Below are 16371 nucleotides of genomic sequence, written 5' to 3'. Positions count from 1 at the left end.
AACTGCCATCAGTGTCCTTTTACCCTTGCAGTTTCTTAACTCAACCCACAAGGATTTAACATCTTCCGATCCTATGTCACATCTTTCTACCAATTTGATGCCATTCTTTACCAGTAAAGCCACACCACCCCCTCTGCCTACCTTCCTATCCCTCCGATATAACGTGTAACCTTGGATATTCAACTCCCAATTACAACCATGCTTCAGCCACGATTCACTGATGGCCATATACCTGGCAATCTGTAATATTGCAATAAGAACATCCACCTTATTTCTTATACTACACGCATTTTAATACTACACTTTGAGTACCGTACTTGCTGTTCTTTCTGACTCTGCATCCCTAATGTTTTGATACTCAGTCTGTAGGCTGCAACTAAGTCCCCATCACCTGTCTGCCCTTCCTGACAGTACGCTATCTTTACTTTTTTACCATCTGTCCTTTCCCAAATTCCTTCACTCTGGTTCCCCCCCCCCCACCAAGTTAGTTTAAACCCTCCCCAACAGCTCTAACAAACCTGCCCGTGAGAATATTATCCCCCTCGGGTTCAGGTGCAGCCCGTCACTTTTGAACAGGTCATACCGCCCCCAGAAGAGATCCCAATTATCCAAGAACCTGAAGCCCTGTCCCCTGCACCAGCCTCTCAGCCATGCATTTACCTGCTTTATCATCCCATTTCTACCTCACTGGCACATGGCACAGGCAGCAATCCAGAAATTACTATCTGGGAGGGCCTGCTTCTCAGCTTTCTACCTAGCTCTCTAAGTTCTCTTTTCAGGACTCAATGCTTTTCCTTCCTATGTCATTGGTACCAATATGTACCAAGACATCTGGCTGCTCCCCCTCCCTCTCCAAAATGTTGTGGACGCAATCTGAGACATCCCTGACCGTGGCACCTGGGAGGCAACATACCATTCGGGTGTCTCGTTCACATCCACAGAATCTCCTGTCTGTTACCCTCACTATTGAGTCCCCCATCAATACTGTTCCCTTCTTCTCTCTTTCCCTTCTGCACTACAGACCTATGCTTGGTGCCTGTAACCCAGTCGCTATGACATTCTCCCGGGAAGTCATCACCCACAAAAGTATCCAAAGCGGTATACTTGTTTTTGAGGGGAATGGCCACAGGTGTGCTCTGCTCTAACTGCCTATTTCCATTTCTCATGACAGTCACCCAGTTACTCGCCTCTTGCAACTTTGGGGTGACTACTTCCCTGTAACTTTGATCAATTATATCCTCGCTCTCCTGTATAAGCCGAAGGTCATCCAGTTGCTGCTCCAGATCCCTAACGTGGTCTTCAAGGAGCTGCAACTGGATGCACCACGCAGATGTAGTTCCCCGGGAGATTCTGGGTCTGCCAGTTCTCCAACATCCAGCATGAAGAGCGCACCATAGCCATTTAAATGGTACAGTAAGAGAGGGGGGAAAAAAAAACAAAAAGGAAACCTTAACAGACACTTTGCACAGAGCTGACACCTCTTCTGAGCCAAAGCTTGTTGCTTCTACTCTTGCTACTGGCCTACTCCTGTACAATGGCCACTCCGATTTATCTCTTCTATACTTTCATTTAGTTCGTAGAGCTCTGTTGATGTGGCTGACAGGCCATGTACAATGGACAACCGCTCTCGAAGCTTTCTTTTTAAATAGCGGCCACCGACCTGCGAGAAATTCCTCTTGGTAGAGCTCTGTTCATGCTGCTGATAGGCCACATACTGATTGCATCACCTTTTGGTATGCAGGGGCCACTGCACAGACTTGGAAAAAAACTAAGAGGGTTGAAACGCCACAGCTCCATCATGGACTCTAGCCTCCCCAGCAACGATGACATCTTCAAAAGGCCATGCCTCAAAAAAAAAACAGCGCCAATCATTGAGGATCCCCAACACCAGGATGTGCTATATTCTCATTACTACCATCAGGGTGAAGGTACATGAGACTGAAGGCACACACTCAACACTTTAGGAACAGCTTCTACTGCTCCGCCATCAGATTTCTGAGCAGACAATGAACCAACCCATGAACACCAACTCACTATTTTTACACAACTTATTTAATTATATATTTATTATTGTAATTTATAGTATTTTTAAGTACTGCTGCTGAAAAACAACAAATTTCATGACATATGTGATATAAAACCCGATTCTGATTGTGCCACTGAAATGCGAGTTCATATATTCATCATGACTAAACTTTGGTCTTTCTAGCTGCTGTACAACTCCTCCAGAGTATTTCATTCAAATAATGAAGTTCTCATCACATTAAATTCACATTCCATCTCATACACTATTTTCAGATGTATGCAATCTCACAAAAATTACTATTATTTTCTCCCTCAAATAATAGAGGGAAAAAGGGTCAGCCAGGATTTCTGTTTCTGAGCGCATACAATAATTTCTGCTTCTGAGGCAGACAAAAGAAGAAAAGAACTATGTTCAGTAAAGGCATGGAAATGTAGTACTAATCACAGGTACAGCCTGTCTGCCTTCTTAGCAGTGCTTGAAAAGATCCTTTGGAACTATTTGAAAGAACTGATAAGTTTACTGAGGTCTTGGCCAACATCTACCGTGTAACTCACACAAAAATGTGTCCATAATTATAACATCAAACTTTATATTTAAAAAAAATCAAGTAATTAACTAGACAGATTACTCATGTATCTCAGTTAAGAACATTTATTGAACACCTGTAGTGCTGTAGTTTAACACAATATCCACTGAATATTTAATAACACCACAGCTTAATGGTCTTCTACTGGATGCCTACATTAATTTTATTCACAATTGAGAAAATCTGCAGATGCTAGAAATCCAAAGCAACACACATAAAATGCTGGAAGACCAGAAGGCCATGAGGATCTATGAAAAAGAGTAAAAAGTCCATGTTTTGGGTGAGCCCCTTCATCAGGCGTGGAAGGGAAGGGAGAAGGAGTCAGAATAAGAAGGTGGGGGGAAAGGGGCTGAGGAAGAACTACAAGGTGACTGGTGACAGATGAAACTCTGGGGGGGAGGGGTGAATTCAAGAACTGGGAATTTGGTGAAAAGAGATAAAAGGCTGGAGAAGGGGAAGCTGATAGGAGAGGACAGAAGAAAGGGAAGAGGGAGAAGCACCAGAGGGGGTGATGGGCAGGAAAGAAGAGAAGGTGTGAGAAGAAAACAAGAATGAGGTATTGTGAGGGGGGGGGTGGGCAATTACTGGAAATTTGAGAAACTGATGTTCATGCCATCAGATTGGAGGCTATCCAGACGGAATACAAGGTGTTGCTCCTCCATTCTGAGTGTGACCTCATCACAGCAGTAAAGGAGGCCATGGACTGATATTATGGGAATGGGAAGTAGAATTGAAATGGGTGGCCACCAGAATATTTTGCTTTTTCTGGCGAACGGAACGAAGGTGCTTGATAAAGTGATCTCCCAACCTACATCGGGTCTCACCGATAAACAGGAGGCCACGCTGGGGGCACCGAATACAGTAGGTGACTCCAACAGACTCACCTCACCTGGAAGCACTGTTTGGGGCCCTGAATAGTAGTGAGGGAGGAGGCGTAGGGACAAGGGTGGCACTTGTTCTGCTTGCAAGGGTAAGTGCCAGGAGAGAGATCAGCGGGTTGAGAGGAGTGGGCAAGGGAGTCGGGTCAGGAGCGATCCCTGCGGAAAATGTGCTTGCTGGTGGGATCCTGTTGGAGATGGCAGAAGTTACAGAGAATTATGTGCTGGGTACGGAGGCTCGTAGGGTCATAGATGAGGATAAGAAGAACCCTTTTCCTGGTATGGCAGCAGGAGGATGGGGTGAGGACAGATGTGCATGAAATGGAAGAGTTGTGGATAAGATCAATGTTGATGGTGGAGAAAGGGGAGCTCCTTTTAAGGAGGAGGACATCTTAGTTACCCTGGAATGAAAAGCCTCATCCTGCGAGCAGATGCTTTGGAGATGGAGGAACTGAGAAAATGGAATGGCATTTTTTTTAAAACAAGTGACAGGGAGGAAAGAGATATAGTCCACATAGCTGTGAGAGTCAGTAGGTTTATAAAAGATATCTGTCCTCAGAGATGGAGACAGAGAGATCGAGAAAGGGGAGAGAAGTGTCAGAAATGGACCAAGTAAATCTGAGAGCATGGTGGAAGTTGGAGGCGAAGTTGACGAAATTGCAGTCGTAGTGTAAGAAGATTTGGGGAGCGATGCTGGTGTAGGCTTGGAACATGGACTGTTCATTTAGCCAATGAAAAGGCAGGCATGGCAGGGACCCATGTGAGTGCCCATGGCTACACCTTGGGTTTGAAAGAAGTGGGAGGATCCAAAGAAGAAATTCTTGAGCATGAGGACCAATTTCGCCAGACAGATGAGAGTGGTGGTGGACTGGTTGGGTCTGTTATCCCGAAAGAAGCAGAGAACTTTAAGGCCCTCCTGATGAGGGATAGAAGTGTTTAGGGACTGGACATCCATAGTGAAAATGAGATGACTGGGGCCAGGGAACTTAGTCATTGAAAAGATCAAGAGCGTCTGAAGTATCATGGATGTAGGTAGGAAGGGACTGAACCAAGGGAGATAAAACAGTTGAGATATGCAGTCTTGAGTTCAATGGGGCAGGAGAAGGCAGAAGCAATGGGTCTACCTGGACAGTCAGGTTTTGGATCTTGGGTAGGAGGTAGAAAGGGGACGTGTCGGGTAAGGGAACTATGAGGCTGGTGGCAGTGAATGGAAGATCCCCAGAGTCAATGAGGTCAGTGATGGTGCGAGAGACAATGGCCTGATGCTCCTTAGTGGGGTTCTGTTCAAGGGGTAAGAAAGAGGAGGTGCCTGAGAGTTGCAGTCTGGCCCTAGCAAAGTAGAGGTGAGTCCGCCAGATTAGTTTTATCATTAATTTTAAACATTAAGGAGACTTTCAACCTAGAAAAACACAAAATGCCGGAAGAACTCAATGCATTAGGCAACATCTACGGAGGGAAATGTTCCAGGTTTATTCCCTTCATCTGGACTGAAATCTGGAGAGACAGCCAGTATGAAAAGGTGGAGGGAAGGGGTCGAGCAAGTGCTGGCAGGTAATAGATAAATCCAGGTGAGAAGGCTTGATAGGCAGATGGGGGAGGGGAGAATGGGAATAGTGTCAGTAGCTAGGACGTGATAAAATGGAGGTGACAAAGGATTGAAGATGATAGAATCTGATAGGAGAAGAATGTGAAATTTGGAATAGAGCGAAGGTGGGGAGAGCAGAGGAACCAGTGAAAGGAGAGTAAGGGTGACGCAGAGAGAATGGAGAAAGGTTAATGAGGGTTGGGTAGATTAGGAGAGAGAAAAGGGACAGAGGGGAAGTGGATTACCACAAGGTGAAGAATTCAACGCAGGCCATCTCACCTCCAACTTCCAGACCAATTGAAAGGTCTCAACATGAAACAAACTATACATTTCCCTCCATGGATGATGTCAGACCATCTGAGTTCCTCTGGCATTTTGTGTGTTGCTCCAAATTCCAGCATCTACAGTCTCTTGAACCTTTCTTTCACCCTAGGACCCTGGTCTGGAATCAAATTAAATTCTTAAGGCAAAAATCAATATGTTGCTTCAAGCAAAAATCTTTTAGAAATTATAAACCAGTTTAAGTAATTGATTCTTAAGTGATGAAATAATTTTTTGGGAAATGTTCTTTCCCCATCAGCAATAGCAATTTGATTCAGTAGTAAATAGCACACGTCAGTTAATGAAATTGACTACTTAAGGAGAAAAGTAGAAAGCTTCTTGCTTGCAGTAATGACTCAATTCATCTCGATTAAAAAGTTGGTGATCTCAAATGTGGATGGTTGATCTAGAGTGCATTTTATTCATTTTGTTACTTGACATCTTCAGTCTTTTCTGACTGTTTCTGGAGATCCACAGTATGGCAACAATGGCCAGTCTTCTCTCTCCCTTGAATATTAATGGAGTTATAAATCAAAATTCCACTTCAAAGGAATTATTAACTTGATGATACAACAACCTTGTCCTAATGATTCCACCATAAGAAAATGTGTTAATGCTAAAGTGCTCAATCATTAATCATGCTAAAGATGATTAATTTTTGGTAAACTTGGTTCAATAGAATGGCATAATGTAAGTACTCTTCCCAAGATAGGTTCTTTCTACTGTATCCATCAATTCATTAATATTTTCCTCATTTAATGTTCACCCAGAAGAGGCTGTTGGATAAAAAAAAAAGACGTTTAGTAAGCCTACAGCAGTTCCATACAGAGATAAACCTTTCAATGAGGAATTATTGGAGAAGAAAATTAAGGGGAGCTGTTATGTTTTATAACTTCAGAACATTAAAGAGAGCCAAGAGATGCAGTCTTAATTTATGTTTAGTTTAAGCGAGGCACCCACTTATCACGTGGTAGCATCATGCATGAGATTCTCGTATTTTTACATATAACCTGTAATGAATTATTTAAATGAAGAATGCTTAATCAAACAATATATTTACAAGATTACTCAAATATTATTTATTTATTGAGATACAGCGTAGAATGGGCCCTTCCAGCCCTTTGAGTCACGCCACCCAGCAATCCCCCTATTTAATCCTAGTCTTATCATGGGACAATTTATAGTAATCAATTAACCCACCAACCGGTACGTCTTTGGACTGTGGGAGGAAACCAGAGCACCCAGAGGAAACCTGCGCAGTCACGGGGAGAACATACAAACTCCTTACAGGCAGCAGTGAATTCCTCATTTTATATTTCGTAACATGAGCCAAGGTTTCATGGACATAATTTAAAAAGTATAAAAAGACAAACTACTGTTTAACTGAGTAACAAACTAGGTATTTAAATGAAATGCAGAACAAATTAGAATATTACTAATACTACTACAGTACTATAAAACTATGTATTAGTTCCTAGTAGTTATCAGCAGCATAATTTACCCAATGTATGCTTTCTTTTAATTGACCGTAAATGAACAAAATCAGCAGTCACCCAGATAATGGAGGGTTATCATACAATGCTATCGATGATTACATCCTACAGATCTTCATTTCCACTATAACATTCAAGATGATTTGTCGGTATCTTCAAATTCTTCGTAGTCCCTAACTTGCTGAAGTAGTGAAATAGTTTTATTTCCATTCACGGTTATTTCTCGCGACTCCAAGCCTGAACACTTGAAACCCCAGTGAGCAAAACAGTTCTGAATTGTCATGCCGCTTATTTCTTGCCTACTCTCGGTGACAAAAATCAATGCTTTTGGAACACAAATGCACATAATTGATGCTATTTAAAAACTGATCACTCTAAGCACAGTGTAGTGTCTAATGGCCACACAAGTCCACTAGTTAGCAACTGTCTGCCAACAGTCTCTTGCTCCAATTAAGTAGCATAGTGTCCCAAATAAACAAAGGGAATCCCAGCTATTTTCTCTATTAGTTTTTGTTCTTTAAGAGTTGTCCCAAATAAGCAGTTGCCCCAATTAACTGATAGCCCAATTAACTAGAATCCTCTATGTATATATTATATAAACAACAGTCATTATGACTTTCAATGAAACCAATTAGCTTTTCCATATTATTCAGACTTTCTCTAATTGATGGCTCCCTGCCTCGGGAAATAATCAGAAGGATATGTAGCATCAACTCACCTACTTTGGCTGTTGTGTACCTAATGGATACCAAGATCAGCAATGGAAGTTCATGCCTGTTTTGCTCACTCCAGGGACCCAGAATACAATAGTAAGGGAAAAGGGAATATTTGTGCATGTTTTTGCTCTCTTCAAATGAATTTATTTTACCAGGGTTAAAGGCTTTACAAAATGCAACTATCACAACCACACTGTAATTCAAAAGAGTTGGAGGCACACCATTACTGAGTACATGAATTACCTCTGTGGCTTCACTGAGTACCAATGTGTGGGGGTCTGGTCGTTTCCATTCACGCTGGTAGAGCATCCAGGCAACAGAAAGGAAGAAACAAACCAGTAAAATCCCCAAAATATTAGCCAAATACGCTTCAGGTGGAAGATCCTTATAGGGAGCAGACGAGTTGGCAGCATTACTAAAGGAGCAAATAAAATATTGATTTTAATGTAATTATATTGAACATACAGGTTGATGTTATTTTGTTTGCTTCCATTTCCCCGAACATAAAATTCCCAGAGAACATGGAAGCCTGCCCTCAGCCTTGCTAATGCTTTGTGTTAATTAAATAAGTCCCACAAAAACAATCTTACACAGCATTTTTTTCCACTTTTACTGAGACTTCTCAGAGCATTGCCAACATGCTAGTCAGCAGCACGATGGCCTAACCTGTGGCACTGCTGTCTCACAGATCCAGCAACCCACCTTCGGTCCAGTGGTGTGTGTGGAATTAGTGCATTCTCCTTGTGGCCACTGTTTACTCTGAGTGCTCTGGTTTTCTCCCAAAGATTGTTAAGATTAGCCCCATAAATTACAGGAAGGGCAGAGATGACAGGAATAAAGGGAAAATAAAATGGGGTTAGAATAAATGGTATTTGACAACGGGCCAAAGGGCCTTTTTTGTACTGCGTAACTCCATGATGAACAACTTGCAGATAAACGGCACCCATAAAGAAAATCATCTCCAAATACTTTGCAGGAGTGTTAATAAAATGTCATGTGGAGTTACTGTACATGTTGGGAAAGGGAATCAAAAACCTTGTCTTAAAGGAGAGAAAGAGAGAGAAGTATAAAGGTGATGACGTTTAGGAAGGAAAAAGGAAATCATGTCCTCCAATAACGGAGCAGGTAACATCACACCATTCCTGAAGAACTTCATTTGTTTTGGGCAGAGAAATGTCGGATGGATAAGCCCATTTCCCTTCCCCACTCTATCGTCAGGAAGGTACTTTTTATTTGCATAAGACCTTTCATAACATTAGGATATCTCAAGCACCTTATAAGTATTTAAGTCATTTTTAAAATTACTGTTCTAGTAAAGAAACACATCACTTAGTAAGATCTGAAAACAATAAAAACTAGAAACATTTAGCAGGTGATTAAATAAAATAATGATACAGCACAGTAACAGGCCCTTATTGCCCAATGAGCCAGCACCACCCAATTACACCTATGTGACCAATTAACCTACTTACCCATACGTCACTGGAATGTTGGAGGAAATGGTATGCTAATACCTGTTTTAGTAATGTGATTAAGGGATAAATGGGGGTAAAGGGATCAGGGATACTTCTTTTGTTCTTTGAAACAGGACATGTCAACCCAACAAACAATCCTTACTTCATCATTTCATGTGAAAGATGCAGCTCCAATATGATACCAACCCTTCTGTACTACTCCAATGTATCAGACTATAATTTAAACTCATTCTTGAGTGAGAGACAACCTTCTGACTCAAGTGAGAGTGCTATCAACTAAATCGTGCTTGACACTATGTGTTAGTCTGAGCCTAGTCTATTGTAACAGAAAATTTCTCCTTACAAGGCCCTTTTTTACCACTATTTTACATTAATCATCTCCTAACATCACATTCAAGTGGGCATTCACGAGTAAGGAAAGCTATTCAAGTTAACTATATAGGTCATCACAGTCAAGCCCGGGGAAGTTATTTTCTAACATTTTTACTAGAGATTACTACATATCTAATAGAATGGGAACAAGTTAATTCCACTGTTGTAGAGCCTTTGTGTTCAGCTCAGCTATTGCAGCAAACAGAAAATCACCAAGGTAAAAGACAAACTAAATGTATCAACATTTTTCAAAATTAACAGTACAGGTATTTCTAATGAAATGTAGGATGGATCATTTTTTAAAAATCAGGAATGATTCATTTTGTTTACCAACAACATAACTTTGATTTGAACTTGAAAATTTACTTACAGCACAAAGATTAATTTTTCATTAATTCCTGACAGACAAGCAGCAATAGTCATTGTTAAGAAACAAATCCCAAAGAAAACATGCACATCTTTGTAAGCAACTCGAAGCCAGAGTGGAGCACAGGGCAACAAAAAGGACAGAAACCCAAGGAGCCACTGTAAATTGAAGGAACAATAAGTTAGAACATCTTAATGTTTAACTAACTTCAGTAAGGATGACCTACCACATATTGAAGAAACCCATTAAACAAAGGAAAAAATGTTAGGCCAACCCATCATTAGAGGAAAATGCCTTCTCTTTTTCAGGGTTGTCTTGGAGGTTGGTAGACCATGATAGGTGAACAATTAGTTTGGACGAGTGTGTAATCCGGCATTGTTGATAAATGGAAAGCTGTATGAGTGAAAAAGTTCGAAAGTGCAATATCAAATAGATTGAAAATTGCTTTTGCCCTTGGACTAGATACAGAAATAAGATACTATAGGTACAGAATTATCAGTTAATGGTAAATTAATGTACAGGAAAATAATTCTGTTGTGATTGCTAAACTAGGTAAGATTTACAATGTGTGATTGATTCAGTATTATCTTCAATTCAAGGATATTTCATGAGGACAGTATACCCTGGATTGCCTGTGACAGCCACATCGTGTAAATGAGTAAATATCTAGATGTGAGAAATCAGGGGTGGCCTTGTATGTAGTAGAGCTGGCGGGGGGGGGAGGGGAGGGGAGTTAACAAGGAAGTAAACGTCAAAACCAACACATGATTTGACTGTAGGCAGTAGAGATTATATAGGAGGGCTGCTGAATTCTGAGCGAAGGTCAAGAGAAACCTACAAATGCCAAATAGTGATATCAGGCAAGGTGGAAGATGATGAGTAGTGTGAATATGAGTAGGAGAGTAACAAGAATTTTATGGAGAATATTACAATTCAGCAAGGAAAAACAAGCATTTATGGACTATGAGATAATCCAGAGATTAATGTAAGATACCTTATGGGCAAACTTAGGGAGGGGATCTTTTAGTAAATGAGGGGCAAAAGGTCTTAAAAGAGGGTGCCAAAGAAAGAAGCAAAGTAATTACGTGGATTGTGTCTGTACTTATTAAGCGGGATTTCATGTTGGAGGCCTGTCAACAGAAACACAGAGTTGAACATCGCTTCCTGGTTTGGGTGACCAGAGGTATTAAGAAGAAATGTGGTCGTACAATCTGTTCTCCTCAAAGGCCTTTTTCTCATGGAGAGGTGGGGTCTCAATGCAAATGCTGACACATGCACTTCACCAGCAAAAGTTGCTACAATCACTAAGAGTAGTAGGACTAGCTTGGTTGATTTGGCAGTACTAACCAATTTTCAGTCTATAATAAAACTATTTAATGGTTAACTTTTACAACTTTCTTACCTGCAAGCTAAAGAGGATGACTACTGTAAATCCCACCCAGCTGTGTATGGAATACAAATTGGGAATATGCATCTTATTGTGGAATCCAAATGCTGCTAACAACCCGATGATAGCCAAAGTCAATGCACCAAGATTCAGCATGGCATGAACCAACTTTAGCAGCATCTTGCTGCTGGACCATGTAAAGGGAAACCTGTACACAAGAATGGCTGGGAGAAAATAAATCAGTTAGTCTTTTCCAAATTACAAAATAAATGCTGGAAATTTGAACGATGAGCAGAATACTGGCAATACAAAATTCCCACTAGTTCTTGTTTTAATTAGGATCTCCTCTATGCACATAATAAACAAAAATTCAATTTTGTTCAATAAAATGTTCAAAATGTTGAAAATGTTCAATAAACAAAAAATACTGAAAATCAACATGATGAAACTTTGACTGTTGACTTAAGACTTCCGGGAATGCTTTGAGGATGTGAGTAGCAAAATACTAGTGAGCTCAGAAAAAAAAAACTCCAGATGAACTAGTCTACACAAACATGTTTACACTGCCGCATACATCTGCAAATGTACTGTCTACAGATTTTAAAGTCTACACTTTTGAAAGTATAACACTTCATTTTGATACAAACAAGGATTTAAATGATCCCTACAATCCAATAATCCAAACTCTTTCACATTTGCTGATTATAGTGAATTGAGTGTTTTGCTGGGTAATAAATGTCTTAAACATAAGAATAAAACTGTTAAGCATTTGAACTACAATTATATATGGTTAAGTAAGACTATACTATGAAATGCTGTTAGTTCATAGTTCCCTTTTTTTTGCTATTATTTTCTTCAACTACTTCTGTTGGCAGTTTTCTTGTTCCCTTGACATACGATTTCTCTTTGGTTTCTGCTGCCATTTTGCATTTAACAATATTAGATGCAACACAGAGTGTCATAGGAAGTCAGTCCTGCCTGTGGCCATCAAACTTTACAACTCCTCCCTTGGAGGGTCAGACACCCTGAGCCGATAGGCTGGTCCTGGACTTACTTCATAATTTACTGGCATAATTTACATATTACTATTTATGGTTGTATTACTATTTATTTTTTATGGTGCAACTGTAATGAAAACCAATTTCCCCCAGGATCAATAAAGTATGACCATGACTATGACTACAGTAACAACACTGACAATATTGGTCTGTTTAATATAGGTGTTTAGTTTAGCAAATGCTTAATCTTGTTAGTTGGAGAGAAGTAAGATAACCTTCAGCTGGCGTGTAGTACTGATGCAGAACCTGGAAAGAAATTCTTGCAACAAACAAGAGAAAATCTGCAGATGCCAGAAATTCAAGCAACCCACACACAAAATGCTGCAGGAACTCAGTAGGCCAGGCAACATCGATGTACTTTTTTCCATAGATGCTGTCTGCCCTGCTGAGTTCCTCCAGCATTTTCTGTGTGTTGCATGCAATTCATATAGTCTATATTACTCAACCACACAATTTATTTCCTTTTTGTGCATAATTGGTATGTAATAAACCACAACTACCTACTAAATGCATACAAATCACAGAATTAATTTAACCAACATCAAGTTCACTATTGTATTTCTATTGCTTTGATTGCAGTCAGATTCAGCATTACAAAGAATCTTATGAAAGCATGTAACAGCTGTAAAATTATGTTAGATTTTCATATCAAATGGTGACAGACTGTATGGAAAAAGTGTTACACAAAAGCCATAAGCAGGTAATAAGGAAACCACAATATCTGAAGCAAGCACTTTAGCAACCTCAGCATGGACAGTGCTAAAGATGCCACATCTAGTCTTAAAATTATGGATTTCAGATTGAAAAATCAGTTAATGTCACTATTCCTGATTACAATACCTGTTCCATTAAAAATAGCACAGATAGGGCACCACATTCATTCTTAAAATACTTCCCCAGCTATTAAAAAAAAAGATATTCCATGTTCTGCAAACAGGATTGAAATGATTAACAATGCTTAGTTTGTGGTGTTGTCTGAAGAACGAATGCTATGAACAGCACTTCTGAACTCAGTGAAATCTATCTCACTAGGCAGTTACAGCTCAGGGCCGTTTCAAAGATGATCGTTTTGACAGTGCAATATTCACTATGTCACAAAACAAACACAATAGCTAATTTTTAAACCCTGAAAGACAGATTTATTCAAGAAATATTTGTCTAGATTCCTTTCCCTAGAATACTGATTATTTCCTGGCATTTTCTATCACTAGAAAATTCAAATAACCATTTGTTACCATCAGGTAAGCTGTGACTCTGATGTCAATACCAATTAAGTGCTTTTTTTGGAAGACTGCAGAGGAAATTAGACCATATTGTCCTACTCCATCTTCCTCTGCAGTGGTCCAAACTCCAGCAGATGGAGAGGAGTGGATAGTAAGAGCAGTGTGCCAGTGTTTCTTTCGAAAGGAGGATGAATTGGGAGGAAATTAGGAACAACAACAGTAAAGAGGACCATTAGATTGGGGCGAGATTTTTGATTCTTTTGATTTTTCACAATGTAAGAGGATCAAAGATTCAGTAGTTTACTGTGTAGGGCTTCCAGTTCAGTAATGCTGTGGTGTATAAAGGGATGCCTGATCCAAATTAACCAGTTAAAAGTTCCAGATCTACCAAAATTAAAACTAATCCCACCTCTGTGTACTATTAGGTGTAGCATCATTACAATCAATGTGTGAACTTACCCAGCTAGGCACAGGATCTTGAAACGTACAGCTACAGGAGTTGATTAAGAATTTAGTTTCAGTGCCACTAAGCCGCCAGAACATGCAATTATATTGCAGAAGTTAAGCAACATGAATAAATGCAAAGATGCAGATGTAATTCACAGGAAGATTTGGAAGACTGATAGTCTCACCTTATGCACTATGCAAAACCCAAATTTCAAAAGGGACTTACAACTCTGAGAAGTGCATTATGGTAACCTTACCATTCCCATAGAGCACAAACCAAGACACCATGCATACAGGATGCCAGTTAAACATCTTTGCTGTTCCATCCCAGGCAAAGCCTCCTCGATAGCAAGCACTCCAGGTAATCACAATGATTACACATATTAGACCAAGGAGGAGAGACAAGCTGTAGACACAGTAAAACATCTTCATCTTTGCTCTGCAATGAAATCAAAGAAATGTTCAGTTTTTCCAAATGACCTGACCTAGTTTAACAATCATTGCCCACCCTTCAAACACAAATGATACAACTTTCCTTGTTCAAAAGAGATGGGAAATTATATTGAATAAATTTTTAAAATGTGTTTTACAAAAAGGGCACAAATGCTCTTATAATGCGGATTCAGCATGGGATGAAATTCCCCAGTTCTGGAATTTCTTTACCACCTACTCAAGTGATTACTTTCAATGCAAATCCAGTCCATAAGTATAAGCAAGTTATTTGATAGCTTGCTTACAAAGCTGACGAAAGAAAGTAGCAGCGATAAGGAAATTGGAGAAACTAGATAAACATTCCAATTTTGAAGGTCTTACATATTCCAGTCACGACCTCGCTTTTCTCCATCTAATCTTAGACAGTAAAGACACTCTTCAAGCCTACTTCAAATTCGGCATTTGATAGATGAGTGTTTTTTTAGATGTTAATAACTTACCACTTTTGATATCCTATCCTACTCTTTTTCCTCATTTAAAGAAACTACTCTGAAACCGCCTCTGATGCTTTTGGTCTTCCAGCCTGAAATACTCAAACAAGGTTTAACTTCTGTTTGATAACTTCATTGATGTTTTGGTTCGTTAAACGCGTTATACAAATGTAAACTGTTGTATAATATTTTATGAAACTATTTTCATATGACACGACTCGTGACAAGCAAGAATAAACTTATAACAAGACAAATCGCATAATGTTTGCGTATACGGGAGAGAACATTAACGTTAAAACATTATTTTTCCCTACCAGTAATTTGTACCAAAGCTGCTACTTAGAATTTAAGGGAAATTATGTCCTTGAAGCTTCAAACTTCCTCCCAGATGGGGAATTCCGCTGATATTCCATATCAAACAGATACAGCTGGCTTAATTTGAGATTTCTATAACAACTTAAAACTACAGTTATATAAAAAAAAACTTAGGTTTACATTGATATTAAAGGCACTTTTAAACTCGGCCTTCGGGCTCCAACCACTTATCTAACACGCATTGCATCATGAGAGTTGTAGTTCTCAACCCGGATTATGTACTTCAATTCCAACAATGCAACATCGTTTTAAAGGCGAATCCACACCTTTGGGACACGGGAACCATTTCCAGCTGCTCTACCACAATGATACACGAATAATTGGGACCGGGTGTGTAATATTACCTTACAGGGAAGGAAAATATGCAGACTGGCATATATGTGACCCTGAACTCGGGGCTGAATGGTCAGGTTATATTTTCGGGCATTGTACTCAATACCTGGACTGGCCTGGTGGAAAGAGAAGACTTAGCCATGGCACTTAGGTTCCTCCATCACAACTGGGAAACAATTTTAATTTTCACTTTTTTTGGCAAAGGTCAAAAGGCATCTTCCATGTTTCCAAGCTGTTAAACTTTGAATCAGGGATGTAAATTAACTTCCTCGATTGATATTTCAATTTAACACAAAGAGAATTATCAGCTGAATTTATTAATGCAATGTGTTATTCTGCTAAATTTATGCTGAGTCCCCTGAAGGCAATAATATTGTTGAATTAATAAGTTAAACTACTCACAATTGTTCCTTAATCACAAAAGTATTTATCAGGTTCAACTAAAGATCTAACGCACTTGGAATGTTTGCTTTTTTTCTCAGAATCAGAATCCGGTTAATTATCATTGGCCTATGTGCTTATCCGCCGATGTCTATTATAAACCAACAGCTACCTGGACTATACCTTGTCCCACCCTGCTGTCCCCTTCTCCCTATTCCTCCGCCTCTGCCGCATCTGCTCTCAGAATGAGGCTTTTCATTCTTGAAGGAAGGAGATGTCCTCCTTTTTCAAAGAAAGAGGCTTCCCTTCTTCCACCATCAACACAGCCCTCAACCACATCTCTGTTCTTACCCCATCCTCCCACCACACTACCAGGGATAGGGTTCCTCTTGTCCTCACCTATCACCCCCCCCCAGCCTCTGCAT

General features: G+C 39.9%; 1 protein-coding gene across 2 annotated transcripts; it reads right to left on the bottom strand.

Moving 5' to 3' along the window:
* Nucleotides 1-2130: 2130 nt before the first annotated feature.
* Nucleotides 2131-15427, bottom strand: LOC134353750 (lysosomal membrane ascorbate-dependent ferrireductase CYB561A3-like). 2 transcript variants are annotated; one of them, XM_063062084.1, is made up of 6 exons: nucleotides 15353-15427; nucleotides 14192-14373; nucleotides 11222-11430; nucleotides 9823-9977; nucleotides 7849-8020; nucleotides 2131-6172 (listed from the first exon to the last, which is right to left on the bottom strand). In XM_063062084.1, exons 2-6 carry the CDS (start codon nucleotides 14364-14366, stop codon nucleotides 6152-6154), a joined length of 732 nt encoding a protein of 243 aa, XP_062918154.1. In that variant the 5' UTR covers nucleotides 14367-14373; nucleotides 15353-15427; the 3' UTR covers nucleotides 2131-6151. The 2 variants fall into 2 exon arrangements, with proteins under 2 accessions (XP_062918154.1, XP_062918153.1); XM_063062083.1 differs by having other exon boundaries at nucleotides 15172-15408.
* Nucleotides 15428-16371: the final 944 nt, after the last annotated feature.

Source organism: Mobula hypostoma, chromosome 11 (assembly GCF_963921235.1).
Source record: "Mobula hypostoma chromosome 11, sMobHyp1.1, whole genome shotgun sequence".
Lineage (NCBI taxonomy): Eukaryota > Metazoa > Chordata > Chondrichthyes > Myliobatiformes > Myliobatidae > Mobula > Mobula hypostoma.
This window is presented reverse-complemented; position numbering and strand designations above follow the sequence as displayed.